This window comes from Elephantulus edwardii, unplaced genomic scaffold, assembly GCF_000299155.1.
Source record: "Elephantulus edwardii isolate Elephantulus edwardi_28Jun2011 unplaced genomic scaffold, EleEdw1.0 scaffold00548, whole genome shotgun sequence".
Classification (NCBI taxonomy): domain Eukaryota; kingdom Metazoa; phylum Chordata; class Mammalia; order Macroscelidea; family Macroscelididae; genus Elephantulus; species Elephantulus edwardii.
Genome location: NW_006400298.1, coordinates 128,344 through 143,972, shown reverse-complemented (window position 1 = coordinate 143,972; position 15,629 = coordinate 128,344). Strand labels below are relative to the sequence as shown.

The window sequence follows — 15,629 nt, the reverse complement described above, 5'->3', positions numbered from 1 at the left end:
TTCTTGCCTCTAGGCCACCAGAGCTCCTCTAGAAATGACTTTTTTAACTATGAAAGCAACTCCATTTTTTTCTCACCTTTTCATCTCCAGAGTAATATATCATATGATCATCTGACTCAAAATGCCCCGTGCCAGTCCATCTCATCTCGCCAATGCCTAGTATGTCAATATTTATGCGTTCCATTTCTTCCTTAACAATATCTAATTTTCCTACAGTCATGGTTTTCACAGAAGAGAGATGAGACAACTTTAAAACACCCTTGGAGCATTTCCACTCTGTCCTACAGGGTCACTGTGAGTCAGCTGACGTTATGTTGCCCAATCAACGTACAGTAAAGCCAGGTGGTGTTGCTGGGGGGAAAGTTGCCTTACATTCCAATTTCTTTGTTAATACAACTATTACTATACCACAGATATACCTATACCAGAACTAATTTTCAGTACTGATGATCATAGAGAGTGAATATCCCTTTTGCTTTAATATAGTTTACAATGAGGAATACTGTTTCTGTTACTTAACAGGTTCCTTATGTTTTCAAGATTAAAATTCTTTTTGAAATTTTTAAATTTTAGAACATTGAAGTTTTGTTCATAGCCAAAGTACACACATGAATTCCTCTTTTTGGTAATTTGTGCTCTTCCCACCTTTCCCCCGCGTTGTTAGATGTCTAAGGGAAACCACTGCTTATCACTCAAATTAGCCTGATGCTTCAGAAAGCACAGTGAGTCAGGAGATTTGGGCTGAAGTCCAGTTTTTGTCACACATTTGGTGTAAGACCAGATCAATCTCTAAAGGTTGTTCTTTAGTTAAATAAAATGTTAAACTAGATGGTTTGGTTATGTTGATTATTGCTGAAATAGTTTTGAAACAATATTTTAAGTTAAAATCCTGTATGTCAAATATAGTGTGTTTAATTAATAGATTAAAAAATATTGGTATGGGGATTAAAAAATATCGGTATGGAGCAGGAGGGAGCTTTGGTGGCCCATTAATTGAGAAGCTGTGCTTCAGTCCTGAAGGCGAGCAGTGCAAAAATTGCTTCATGGGAGAAAGATGGGCAATCTCCTCCTGTGATTTATTGTCTCTGAAACTCCCTGGAGTGTCATCTGAGTTGGCTCCAACTTGTCAGGGCACAACATCAGGCTTATACATTAAAAGGAAGACATCAAGCTTGGAGTTCTGGTGGTACTGTGATTAAGGCACTTGGATGCTAACCAATGTGAACTCATTGCTTTACAGATGTAACATGTGGCAACCTGTTTAGGTAAAGATATATAGCCTTGGAAACCCTTAGGTTCCACTTACTATGGACTGCAGTGGTATTGGGGTTTAGGGCTTGGAAATCTACATGATAAAAGGTAAAGGATTAATTTTTTTTTAAACCCTCTATTTACTGTGGAGGAGAACCACCATATGATTTTTTTTAAAAAAAAAAAAACAAAAAACCTATCACTCTAGGTAACATTGTGATTCTTGCGTACATGGGTGTGTGTGTGTGTGTGTGTGTGTGTGTATATATATATATATATATACACACACACACACACACATATATATGACTTGAGATTCTGTATATAGATTGCAACCTGCTTCCTGAATTTGTATTTTAATACTAGTTTCTCGTGATTTCTAACAGCTGTTTAACCCTGGGGAATGGGGTTAAGTGCTTGAGTGCTAGCCAAAAGGTTGGTTTGACCGCACCAATTTATGGGGGAAATTGTGGCAGTCTGTGTAAAGAGATTACAAAACCCTGGGGGGCATTCTGCTTTGTCCTGTAACATCCTAAAAGTCAGAATTAAAAGCAGTGCTTTCTTGTTTAAAAAAATCTGTAACCATTAAATTACTGTTGGACTGTTAGCGTGCAAGTTTTCGATTACTGGCCATGTACATACCCTACATCTTTGTCTATTTAGCTATTTTTATTTTTTTTATTACTGATGAATGCCTAGCAATGGGACTGGATAAACAAATATGTGAAAAAGGTATTTTTCACAGATAGTAATGGTGACTATAAAGGTGATTCATTTATACTACACAGCTGTTTTTCCTCGAACAATTTGCCAAACTGCCTATTTGAAGGTTAAATTCGCAAATATTAGATGTTCTACACAGATTATCCAGGAGGCTGGGCTCTATGAGGAGAAATGTGGGGTCAAGATTGGTGGATGATTTGTCAACAATCCGCGTTATGTGGATGACACAACCCTGCTTGCTGAAACTGAAGAGGACCTGAAGCGCCTGCTGCAGAGTGTCAAGGACTGCAGCCTACAATATGGATTGAGGCTCAATGTCAAGAAGATAAAGATTCTCACCACTGGACCAATTGGCAGCATCAGGATGGATGGTGAAGAGATTGAGATTGTACACAGCTTTAGTTTGCTTGGCTCCATAGTCAAGTCTTGGCACCAGCAGCCAGGAAATTAAAAGGCGCATTGCCATGGGAAAGTCTGCTGTTAGGGACCTCTCCAAAGTACTGAAGAGCAATGGTGTCTCTCTGGAGACTAAGGTGCGTCTGATACACTATGGTCTTCGCAGACACTTGTTATGCATCAGAGAGTTGGACAATGACCAGGGAGGATAGAAGGAGAATTGATGCCTTTGAGCTGTGGTGCTGGAGAAGAGTATTGAGAATACCATGGACTGCTAGGAAACCGAACAGATTTGTCCTGGAAAGGGTTAAACTGGGTGGCTCCTTGGAGGCAAAGATTCTGAGGCTCCGTCTAACATACTTTGGACATGTTGTGAGGAGGGACCGGTCCCTGGAGAGGGACATCATGCTTGGGAGGGTGGAGGGACAATGCAGGAGAGGAAGGCCCTCTATGAGGTGGATTGATTCAGTGACAGGGATAATTGGGATGGGAGTGTCAGAGACAGTGCGATTGGCACAGGACAGAGCGGAGTTTAGGGCTGTTGTACATAGGGTCGCTATGAGGTCGCAAGCGACTCAAAGGCACATAACAACAACAAACAACATTAGATTATAAATAGCTTCCTCCCTGCTGAGAATTTGCATTTGCACCCGAGGTACAGATTCACTATTATCTGAGAAATACAGATTCTCCGCAGTGGATCAAACTCCTTTGAAATTCCCAGTTTTGAAGTTGTGAACAGATGGTCCAATTTAAGGTGAGCACAATTACTGATTGGGCTATAGCCAAGTAGGTTCAATTCATTTTGGATTTTGCCTGCATTTGATTTCAGATATTTGCTTGAATTCTATTGCAGAACAGAAGTAGTCTTTGAGTCAATTTCTAAATAAACCTCAGCGTCAAATTACAAAGAAAATAAACTGTCATTAAATAAATAATAACCAAACATAGTGTATTGCTGAAGTATTTCTGAAACAAAACTTGGTTTGGAATCTGGAATGTCACATTGGGCCACCTGGTCAAAGTTTTAATGGATGAAATAGATTACAAAGTGCTGCTAGGTGGCATCTATTAAGAAGACTGACTACTTGATAATATAGAGGGTTAGCATAAATGTGGAAAGCCTTTAAGAACATGGATTTACAGTGGCTGCAACAATGGGCTCAAACAATTTGTGAGGATGACCCAGGACCAGGCATTTCTTTTACTGTACAAATTGATGCTGAGTTGGAACTGACCTGAAGGCACCTAAAAATAAGACTAAAGTATTTAACACATTTAAGTGTATGTATTATTTTCCATTGGTAATGGGAAATAGGGCAAGATTGGAAGAAGACTCATCAACAACCTGCTTTACACAGATGACACAACCCTGCTTGCTGAAACTGAGGAGGACCTGAGGGTCCTTGCTTTAGAAGGTCAAGGACTGCAGCCTTCAATATAGATTGAAGCTCAACATCAAGAAAACAAAGAGCCAACTGGCAGCATCATGATGGATGGTGAAGAGATTGTTAACAGCTTCAGTTTGCTTGGTTCCACAGTCAGCACTCTTGGTACTAGCAGCCAGATCAAAAGACAAATTGCATTGGGAAAGTCGGTTGTCAGGGACCTCTCCAGAGTACTGAAGAGCAACGGTATCAGTCTGGAAACTAAGGTGTACCTGATCTAGGCCATAGTCTTTTCAATAACTTGCTATGCATCAGAAAGCTGGACAATGACTAGGGATGACAGAGAATTGTGCCTTTGAGCTGTGGTGCTGGAGCCGAGTATTGACTGCCAAAAATAGGTTTGTCCTGGAGAGGGTGAAACCAGACTGCTCCTTGGAGGTAAGGATTCTGAAGCTTTGTCTGACACTTTGGGCATGTTGCAAGGAGGAACCAGTCCCTGGATAGGGACCTCATGCTTTGGAAGGTGGAGGGATAGCAAAGGAGAGGAAACCATGTATGAGATGGACTCTGTGACTGGGGCAATTAGGGTACATGTGTCAGACAGGTTGGCTCAGGATAAAGGGATCAGGGTTTTTGTATATAAGGTTGCTATGAGTCACAGGCGACTAGATAGCACATAACAGTGGAAAACAATTTAAAGGCTTATGTTAGAGCTATTGTGAGTTCACTTGTAGACCACTGCAATAAAGCATTCACAATGAACATTTTGGTTTCTGGGTGGCATCCACTTCTTAAACCATATGCCTGCAGAAACTATAGAGAAATTATAATAGTTATAGAACAGGGTTTTGGTCTTTTGTTCATTAGGGTTACTATGAGTCATACTTGACTCGATGGCACTTAACAGTGCACCTGGGAGTGTGGGTGGTGCAGTCAGTAGGGAGTTATGCCAGTCCATCCTGGTGGTTGAAATCTAGCAGTGGAAAGATGGGCTTTCTCCTGGGCAGTTTAACAGCTCCTGAAAATCTGCTGGAAGCTCAGCTAGGAGTTGGTTCCAACATTACACCAAAGAATTTGAGGTTTTGCCCTTCTGCTAGTACATATAAAAGGTTTTTTTATACTATTCTGCCATCTTTTTTTTATTAATTTTTTTTTTTTTTTAATTTTTGTGTGCGTGTACCGTCAAATCAGATCTGATTGGTACAGGAGATTGTCCCTCCTTCCCCGGCAGAGCATCTGGTGGATTTGAACAGTTCGCCTCTGGCATTGTAGTTGCAGCTCCTTGCCACTAGGCCACCAGAGCGCCCCTCTATCATCTTTTTTAGCATGCAGTACTACTATGTAAAAGTTTAAGCTATTCTAAGAATTAAGAGATGCAAGTAAGTACATGCTGTTGAAAAAATGGCACCAACAGATACCAGTTTGTGCAAAGTGAAAGAGCCAACCTCACAAATTAAAAAAAAAAAAGGAAAGAAAAAGAAAATCTTTATTGTTTAACATCCAGCACTCTAAAAACACAGTAATAAATTCAAAGCAGCTCATACTGGTAAAAACAACATAAATGGTGTTTACTGACTCCATTTACTACTATGACAAAATAAAAATACCAGGCTTGCTTAATGGTTAAATTATTTCCAACCACTTGATGAGTTCCTTATTCTATGTTCCATAGATTATTGAAATGAGTTGTTTCTATTTAAAACTAATACAAAGAACCAAACAATTTGTTAAAAAGAGAGGTAAAAATTTTAAGAGGGAGAAAGAGGGAAGGGGAGTTTTCTGGGCATAATACCATTTGCAAGGTCACACCGAACACTCCAACGAAGCGCAGATCTTTTCTTCTCTGTTGGTACTAGGTAATTGTTTGGAATATAAATGTGCTGCGGCTTGGGTTGAGGTTCTGCTCGACAGAGCATCTGTTCTCGGACACCCCATCGTAATTCTTTCCTATGGTCTTCACCAGGTAATCTCATCAAATCCCAGTCTCGTTTGTACTCAAAATAACGGGCTACTCGGTCTGTCTTGCCTCGGTTTCTGCTTAACTGGTTTAGCCTTGGAAGAATAAAGGATTTGGGTCGGCTGTCAACAATCAAGTCTTGTTCATAGCCTTGGGGGCCTAATCCTTCTCTTTGAAGACAGGAAATAAGCTGATCTTGAGTACATTTTTGGAATTCATGTGGTAGATTAAATTTTTGTGAAATTTCAACTGGAGAATCCTTTTCTTGAAAGTGCAGATTCATCAGCCTTTGTCTTAAATCCCAGAGATCCATATCACTTTCTGTACCTGACTCTGATTCACTGATAACTGATTCATCAGTCACTAACACTTCCCCACCTGGTTTTCTACGCAGCACTTTTCTTTTCATCACTGGCTTTTGCAGTTTTGATGAGGCCTCTGAGATGGTTTCTGAAGTGACATTACTTTCCACATGTAAAGGAAGAGCAGCAGGAGGCTTCCCTGTAGTTACAGAAGCTTTACTATAGGGATCATATTGAGTTGATTTGGCTTCTGTCCTATTACCTCCCTCACCCTGCCCTACACATAACTGGGTAAAAGCTGTAGCAGCAGCTAACATTTGTTCTTCTCGATCCATATTGGCCCATTTTTGTCCACAAGGTCCCATGAGTTCTTCCACAGCTTCCTGTATGCTGTAGGGCCAGTTGTAAGGGCTGGGGGTTAGGGGGAAAAAAGGGAAAGGTGAGTTTCATGATAATGAATTTTGAGTTCATAAACTGCTTCTTATTTACAGTCTGGGTAAGTCAAATATACTGAGTGCTACAATACAGATTAAGGGAACTCTGGAAAGGCAGGCAGTTAGAATTCACCAGCTGCTCCAAGAAAAGAGATTGGACATCTTCCCTGCATTTTACGGCCTCTGAAGACCAACTCAGTGCCACAAAACATAATAGAGGTTAATATAGGTAGTATAGGAACACTTTAGAGGGGGTATTAACCCAGTCTTATGGAATCTATTAACTGCTTTCATTTGCTCTTATTATTCATTCCCTTTTTACTGCCTAATAGTTCTTGCCACTTAGTAGCTCCTAGGATAAGATGGGTGAGTTCTGGCATAAGAAAAGCTCAAGGATACATAGTATGAGTTATAATGCACGTTATATAAATCTATGCCATACCTTTCTGTACCTGGCATTATTCATTGTAGTTTACATTCGTTCAATTAATCCTTACAACGATGAGCTTGGTACTATTACTATCTTCTTTTCACAAACTGATACTAAACAGCTAGTAAATGGCAGAATTGGAATTCTAATTTAGGTCATCTGACTTCAGAGTCCTTGCATTTTTCTACCTTCATAAATATTTCACCCTGAGTTTTGGGAGTAATGCATGTTGCTTGCCTATTTACCACTTTGGTAGTTTGGACTTTTTTTCTTATTTATATATTAATTCAGTGCTTCTTAATATATATTTTTAAGGAAGCTTGTCTTTTATTATTGATGACTTGGGAGTGGGAATTCTGTGCAGCAGTTTTTATTTTTAGGTAAAATATATTTTTGATTTCCTGAAATTTCTGAATTTTGTGTTTTGTTTAAATGTCTCTTGCACTCTAAGATTAAAAGGAAAAATAATTTCATTTTTTTCTTTGAATACTTTTGTAGTTTTAAAAATACTTAAACAGAAAATTAAAGGGCAAAACAATATCTAAATAGATCTGGAAATGATCTTCAAATCATAAGGGAAAAAAATCAAATAATTATTAATAGATTATCTGAGACTTTCTCAATTTTAGGATATATTCTAGATGTCTTCATCTTAGAATATTTAAATATAAGGGGAATTTCAACATCAGCATCTAAATTACATTATCTAGGTTGTCCTCTGTAACTTTTAGAGGTACAGAAAACTTTATCAGAACATGTTTACAAAAAAATAACCAAAGCAGCTACTACCTTTTTTCTGCCATCAAAAGTACTTAAAATGGAAGAGTTTTGACTCCAGGCTCTCTTTCCGATGTACAGTACTATCATTGATGGGTTTCTTCAGTTAGCTTCTATTGTACCACAGAACTGAATATTAGATGACAGAAGACCAAGTCACTTATTTTATCTGAAATACTGAAAGCAAAAAAATTCAGATTAGATGTGTATTCTATACAAGCGATCTCAAGACTAGATAAATTGAAAGAATGAGAAGCTAAAAGAATTGTTTTAAAGTAAAATGTCCATAAAATCAGCTCTCAATCATCTAATCAGGTAGTAAAGGATAGAAAAATGAAATCAATAGACATTCTCCCCAAATAAGGAGCCAGAGTACTCTCTAGAGGCAATGTTGGTGACATCTAATCTCACATACTTGGATTAAGATGGGTCAGTCCCTAATATCAAGCTTATGAAGGTAGTGAGCCAAGGAAAATACCCTCAATGAGGGTGGAGTGTGCAAGAGTGAGTTTAAAAACAGCAGAGATTGTGATGATAGCACAAGATCAGGCAGGGTTTTACTGCTGCACAGGTGGCGCACAAGATCAGGCAGGGTTTTACTGCTGCACAGGTGGCTAAGAGTTAGACAAGAATCTTAATGGTAACAAAATAATCTCTGGTACTTTCTTTCCCCCTGTAAACTGGACAGGCATAAGAGAAAACAGTAATATCTGAAATATTAATAATTAAGCTAATGGGTCTATCTTCTTTGGGCAATAAATGAAAGCGTATGTATTATTTGAGCATACGGAATGATATTGGCATATGTAAAGCAATCAGTACTGAAATGGTTTTATTTCTCTTTCTAGGCAGGTGTGTATTTATCATGGCTGAAAAAGACACTGAGAAAAACCAGACTGAAAAACTCCTAAAAAGAGTACAAGAACTGGAGAAGGAAGTACAAAGACTAAAAAAGGAACAGGCCAACAAAAAGGATTCAAACAAAAGAGAAAATTCTTTAGGAAATGTAAAAAGTAAGCGGGCATTTGACTTCAGTATTCATGGCCGAAGGCATGTAGCTCTTAAGATAGCCTACCTCGGCTGGAGCTACCAGGGTTTTGCAAGTCAGGAAAACACCAACAATACCATCGAAGAGAAGCTGTTTGAGGCGCTAACCAAGACTCGATTAGTAGAAAGTAGACAGACATCCAATTATCATCGGTGTGGTCGAACAGACAAAGGAGTGAGTGCTTTTGGACAGGTAATGCAAGCAATGCCAAGATACTGTACATATATATGTACTAAGATTTTTAGATTCTTCACATTTCTAAAATGGTATTTTCTTATTTCACAGGTGATTTCTCTAGACCTTCGATCCCATTTTCCAAAGGACAAAGTTTCCGAGAGTTTTAATTTAGACACAGTCGATGATACTGCTGAAGAGATACGTTATACACATATTCTCAATCGAGTGCTCCCTCCAGACATTCGTATATTGGCCTGGGCCCCGGTAGAACCTACCTTCAGTGCTAGGTTCAGCTGCCTTGAGCGGACGTATCGCTATTTTTTCCCTCGTGCTGATTTAGATCTAATAACCATGAATGATGCCGCTCAAAAGTTTGTTGGTACACATGATTTCAGGAATTTGTGTAAAATGGATGTGGCCAATGGGGTAGTTAATTTTCAGAGGACTGTTTTGTCTGCTCAAGTACAGCCAGTGGGCCAGAGCCTGGGTGAAGAGAGATGGCAAGCATCTTTCCAGTTATGTCAGTTTGAAGTGACTGGCCATGCATTCCTTTATCATCAAGTCCGCTGTATGATGGCTATCCTATTTTTGATTGGCCAGGGAATGGAGAAACCAGACATTATTGATGAGCTGCTGAACATAGAGAAAAATTCCCAGAAACCACAATACAGGTAAATAAATGGGGAGGGGTTAGGTGAAGAAGCTGAAACCCCCAAAACACCCCTTATCCCAAACCAAGGGAAAAACGGTGTTACTGGGGGGTTTTTTGGTTTATTACAGACTGTCCTTGCTCTTATGACTACTTAAATAACTAAGTCATGGATTCTACCTTCATAAAGCTAACTTTTAAGTAGATATGAATATTCAGAGTGGAATCTTTTACTCTTTCTCTCCTATCCTCTCCCATTCATTTGTGTTGGTTGATTCATAGGGACTGTATAGACTGCCCAGACAGAATAGACTGCCCAGTACGGTTTCCAAGGCTATATTTATGGAAGCAGACTACATCATCATTCTTCTATGGAGCAGCTGGTAGATTTAAACCACTAACCTTTCAATTAGCTGCCCAACACTTAATTGATCAGGATCCTTAAATGTAAAAACACTTTCATGTTTGTCTCTAAATTCACCCATAGAAGTTAGGTTAGGTTCTGGTGAATTTGAAATATCAAACATGATATTGAAATGATAAGTCAGGCACATTGTTCTTTTGAGAACAACTTGAATTAATGCTAGGTGCTGTTGAGTTGGCACAAACTCAAAACTCACAGCAACCATATTAACAGAAAAATACTGCCTGAACCTGTGCCATCCCTCAAGCGTGGCTGAACTTGAGCTCACTGTTGCAGCCCATCAAAGCATACTGCTGAAGTTCTTCCTTGTTTCCACTGAGAATTCTTAAGTAGTCACATCTAGTTTCTATTTCATATTATACAGAATTAGGAACCTCTGGTGACCTAGTGGGTAAGAAGTTGTGTTGCCAGAACAAATGCAAGCTATTCAAATCTACGCCCTACTTCTTGGGAGAAAGATGGGTCATCTTCCAAGTGATTTGTAGCCTTTTTCAGGAGGATTAGCTATGAGTTGGTTACAAATCGTTGACAGAGTTCACTCATTTGGTAGTATGGTCTGTGGAAGACTGTACTGCTAACCAAAAGGCCTCCTCCAGTCTCTGGCAGTTCAAATCCCCCATGGCTCCAGGGGACAAAGATGGCATTTTCCTTCATTAAGATTTATAGCCTCAGAAACCCAGTGGAGAGTCACCATGAATCAGAACTGACTCGATGGCACTGAGATGGATTTCTTTTTAAATATAAAATTAGAATGCAACAATATTAGCTATTTTTAGGATTTACCGTAAAATACATGAGGCCTGACCGTTATCTGCTTTTTCTTTTTTTAAACTGTTGTACTGCTATTCAAGATTAGGACAACTTTTGTTTTTCTTAGCCATTCAACTCACCCTCATTATTAGCAAGTCAGAACCAGATCACAGTGATCCTCCAATGGGTTTCTTCAGAGACTGTAAACTGTATGAGAAATGGCCTCTTTTTCTCTCTTGGAGCAGCTGGTGGCTGCACAACTCCCTACCAGTACGCCACAAGAGCTCCCTTCTTCACTACTCAGTACTGACATCAGCAGTCTCCCCCTTTTTATCTTAACCCTTAGTTTTTAAAACTGTCAGATGGTTGCTATGTAGTCTCATAATTTGTTTTTTTATTCCTTGTTTCCAGTATGGCTGTAGAATTTCCTCTAGTCTTATATGACTGTAAGTTTGAAAATGTCAAATGGATTTATGACTGGGAGGTTCAAGAATTCAATGTTACCCACCTACAACAACTATGGGCTAACCATGCTGTTAAAACTCACATGTTGTACAGTATGCTACAAGGATTGGACTCTGTGGCAGTAAAACCCTGTGAAACAGGTATGAAAAGAATGGACATTCAAGAATGAAACTACTCACCATAAGGGCTAAGGGTGGAGGGTAGTTTAATCTAACATTTGGAGGTGATTTTGCTGTGGCAAATTATCCATGTAATGTTTGATTGTGTAATTATAGGACCAAAGATGGATGGAATAATAGAGTGGAGAAATGTTAAGCCCTCTGTCATAAAGCAGACCAGTGCCTTTATAGAAGGAGTGAAAATGCGCACATATAAACCTTTAATGAATCGTCCTAAATGCCAAGGATTGGAATCTCGCATCCAGCATTTTGTACGTAGGGGACGAATCCAGAACCCACACTTAACCCATGAAGAAGAAACAAAAGTGAAAAGGGACTGCAAGGAAACATTAGAAGAAAGTAATATTTTTGAGAAACCGACAAAAAAAATCTGTGTTGATGCAGAAATTAAAAGCATCATCTAATCATAGAACACTCCCCAGGATCTTGGAGGCAACAAGCAAAAAGTGGTAAGTGGGCAGAAAAAGTAAACAAAAACCCACACACCTTTATTGCAAGTCATAAATTTTGATGACCAGCTCTTAAAAAACAAGCAAACCATGCAAGCCCTATAAAAGAAAGACTATAATTTCATATTCTAACATACCTGTGGGGATCTATGTATTTGTGCTGCATGTTCAAATTCATTAAAACCTGTTTCTTAGAAGTGGAATTTGTTGTGTTAATCTTTTCCCCTGATTTAAGTGAAAAGCAGAGAAAATTTATTTTCTACTGAACTATTCATACATTTGTCATCAATTACAATATCCCCAGTGTTATCTACTTTTCTAGATTCCTCTTTGTGACTGCAAATTAATTTCCATTAATTCTGTCCTCCTCCTTGCCTTCTGAGCTTTATCCCTGGGCAAATGCCATCCTTATTTTGTATGGTTGATTGTTCTAATGGCTATCATTCTTGTTATAAACCTATGATATGACTGAAAGTTAAACCACAGGGGAGAATTTTATTCTAGGTTTGAAGTGCAACTAAGGATCAGTCTTGGGAGCTCTATTAAGTCTCATACCAATGAGCCTAGATGTTTTTATGCTCCAGGTTTTTTGTCCATACTGTCTAGGACCTAATTCACTCCTATTCACAGTTCATTTGAATTCTCAAAAAGAGCTTTGCCTGAATATCTCATTTTCTTAGGTACAATTTAGAAATCTTAAATTCATAAATTCAATCAACTTATTATTTAATAAACTGTTTATTACTAGACATGTTACAGTTTACTATCTGAAAAATGACCTGTGTAGCAAAAATAGTGCTTTAAGTCAGGTTGACTACCAACTCTTAATAATCCTCTCATGGGTTTCCAGGGATGTAAACTGTAATGGGAGGATACTGCACTTCTTTCTTCCTTGGAGCAGCTGCTGGAGTCAGATTACCTTTGGGTTAGCAGTGCAACTCGGTGGACTGTGCTATGCTATCAGAGCTCCCTAGTAGCTTTTAAGGCAGCAGGTAATGGACACTGAATGTTTTTTCCTATGTTCAATGCAAATACGGGTTCCATCCTCAAGCAACTAGTTAAAATATAACAGTATGTTGTATTATGTCAAGTTAGAAATGATCCATAGTTGACCCTCCAGCAACTACTGTCATTTATCAAAGTTCATAGTTTCCAGAGGCATGTTGTTTAGGAAGTGGATGCCATTCCTATTTCCAAAACTAGGCCACAGGGAACAATAAAAATACTAGCTTACTATAAATAGTAAATTAATACATGAGGGCTGGCAGGGAGTTGCAATGCCAGCCCAAAGCCTCAGCTGGAATCCCCATCAGCTGCTATTGTAGTAGATAGATGAGCCCTCCAATGTGATTTATTGTCTCTGAAAACTGAAGGGTATGAGTTTGTTCTTCCTCATCAGTACATAACAATACAGGTGCTTAGAAGTAGAGAGACTGAAGAATAAGGTGTCACTGAAAGAATCCCAGCTTCAGGAAGTGAAAGAACATAGAAAATGAACAACCTTGCAATACTAAAGTATGAGGAGTCATAATAGTTTTATACCTTGTACGGTATGTACTAGAAAATACTCCCACTTCAGTGGGGAAATAAAGGCCCAAAATAAGATTATGTAAAACAGTTTACAATTCAGGATTCTGAATCATACTGTATCATTTTTGGGGACCGGATGTGCCAGCATTTCAAAATGCCCTGTGGTAAGGGAGCTCTGGTGGCCTAGTGGCAAAAAAGCTGCACTGCAATCCCAAATGCTCATAGTTCAAATCCACCAGATCCGGTGACAATCAGATCCGATTTGAAGGCACACAACAATGAATGAATAAAGAAAACCATTCTTTTTTAAATGCCCAGTGTTCTAAAAAAAAAAAAAAAAAAAAAGGAGGGGGGGAAGGCTACTTTTCATGTAATAAAAATAAACATTTTGTTTTTAATGTAATCACTGACGACAGGATATCCACACTCCAACATTTTATTTACAAACCACAGTATTTTAATTTTCCAACTTCTTACCTTATGTAATTGACATTAATATGAGACTTAAAGAAAAACCTAAAGAGGAACAGAGTTAAATCCTGGAGATACGATAAACAGGGAAATAACATTAATAGCCTGATAAATCCTTTTAAGAACAATGATTTCTGGCTGAATTGGGTTGGCCTTTTTCTCTATATGGGTGGATTTCTTTCTCAAACAATGGGATTCTGTAATTTTTACAATAACGTTTCTTTTCATTGTGGGCTCTTTCGCCTTTACATGCCATACTCCCTAACTCTTTAAGGAAGCTGAGGTCTTTCCTCTGCCAGCGTCTTTGCCCACCATGTGCTCTCACGTGATTGTGTATCCTGGGGGCTGGGCCTCTGGGACTTGCTTCTCATTTGTGGGTCCCCTTTGTCCGCTCTGTTCTCAGGGCCTGCGCCCAAGGCACCCGGCGACCTCAAACCCTGTCCACACCAGAAACGTGGGGGATGCGGACCCCAGGCAGGTCTGAAGACCACTGAGAACTCTCCCGTGCTTAGATCCGATTCAAGGCCACCCTCCAGTGGGACTCTCAGGCCCTACATGTTTCTGGGAGAAAACTGTCTCCCGCGCAGTGGCTGCGGGACTCGAACAATCGACTTCTCGGCTGACAGCCCAACCAGATACAAACGACGCCACCAGAGCTCTTAGAGAATTCGCTCCAAACCCCCGTCAAATTCAAAGAACTGCACTCACATTCACGCTCCAGCAGGTTTCCAAGGCTGTATCTCTTTATTCCTCCCGCGGAGCCACTAGTGAGTCCCAACCCTTAGAGAAGTGTGGCCTTTGGGTTAACAGCACAATCTATGTGGAAAAGGCTCGAGGGCGCCATTTGTGCTTCAGGCCTCACACTGAAATCCCTTACGCGCCCCAAGCAGCTGCCCAAACTAACCAAACCTACCCGGAGAGAAGTAACGGCCAACCACTGCTAGCGCCTGCGCACAACTCCTGATTGTGTGCCCCGCTGTCGCTGTACAACTCACTGCTGGGCAAACGTTAACCGCCCTTCCGGAGAGCTTTAAATCAAAAGCACAAACCAGCACCCTTGTCCCCGCCCTCCCGCTATCTTATTGGTCTCAAGACCTAAAGCTTCCCACCTCTACATTCTAATTGGGGTAGGTTTTCTCTTGCATCACCGTCGCCTTAAAGGCGCAAGGAAATCCGAGGTTTGGAGTGCAGAATTAAAATATTAACCCATGTTTTCCTGGTCTGGGATAGTCGATTTGTGGTGTTTTGTCTGGCAACCAGGTCACCACTTCAGTTACTGGAAGAGATGACACTTTCTGATAAGTAGAAGTTTGGGCGATTTACAGCCTCTGAAAAACCAAACCATCTAGAGGATCAGCTTTGGGTCAGTTCCGCGAGGGCACACAACAATTAAAAATTGTTAGTTGCAGCTCACGCATCAGTGCCTCAGAAAAAAAGGCCTTGGTCATTGGAGAGGGACATTATGTTTAGGTGGGTGGAAGGGCAGCGCTGGAGAGGAAGACCCTCGACGAGATGGATTGACTCAGTGACTGGAATAATGGGGGTAGGTGTGTCGAGACAGTTAAGGTTGGCTCAGGATACAGCAGAGTTCAGAGCTGCTGTACATAGGGTCGCTTTGGATCGCAGGCAACTCGACGACACATAACAGCAACCACATTGATGTGCCATCGAGTCCCCTGCGACTCTATATGTAAAGCAGTCTGGAGCCAGTCTCACTAATTACAACCCCCACTGTCCCAATTACTGATCAATCCGTCTCGTCCGGGGTCGTCTTCTGCAGAGTCCCTCCACCTTTCTGAGCATGATGTCCTTCTCCAAGGACTGAGCTC

General features: G+C 40.0%; 2 protein-coding genes across 2 annotated transcripts; one reads left to right on the top strand and one right to left on the bottom strand.

The window, feature by feature from the left end:
• Positions 1-5,506: 5,506 nt before the first annotated feature.
• On the bottom strand, positions 5,507-6,394 carry HYLS1 (hydrolethalus syndrome 1). Its single transcript, XM_006903238.1, has one exon. The coding sequence runs from the start codon at positions 6,380-6,382 to the stop codon at positions 5,507-5,509; it is 876 nt and encodes a 291-aa protein (XP_006903300.1). The 5' UTR covers positions 6,383-6,394.
• Positions 6,395-8,519: 2,125 nt separating this feature from the next.
• Positions 8,520-11,754, top strand: LOC102850033 (tRNA pseudouridine(38/39) synthase-like). The gene is made up of 4 exons (XM_006903237.1): positions 8,520-8,898; positions 8,992-9,554; positions 11,118-11,311; positions 11,447-11,754. Exons 1-4 carry the CDS (start codon positions 8,524-8,526, stop codon positions 11,752-11,754), a joined length of 1,440 nt encoding a protein of 479 aa, XP_006903299.1. The 5' UTR covers positions 8,520-8,523.
• Positions 11,755-15,629: the final 3,875 nt, after the last annotated feature.

What these genes read in the sequence shown, in the direction of transcription:
- HYLS1 (XM_006903238.1), bottom strand. Translation starts at nt 6,382, where the DNA reads ATGGGACCTTGTGGACAAAAATGGGCCAATATGGATCGAGAAGAACAA.
- LOC102850033 (XM_006903237.1), top strand. Translation starts at nt 8,524, where the DNA reads ATGGCTGAAAAAGACACTGAGAAAAACCAGACTGAAAAACTCCTAAAA. An exon ending in GAGTGAGTGCTTTTGGACAG is followed by an intron (nt 8,899 to 8,991) that starts GTAATGCAAGCA and finishes CTTATTTCACAG; the next exon opens with GTGATTTCTCTAGACCTTCG. An exon ending in TCCCAGAAACCACAATACAG is followed by an intron (nt 9,555 to 11,117) that starts GTAAATAAATGG and finishes CCTTGTTTCCAG; the next exon opens with TATGGCTGTAGAATTTCCTC.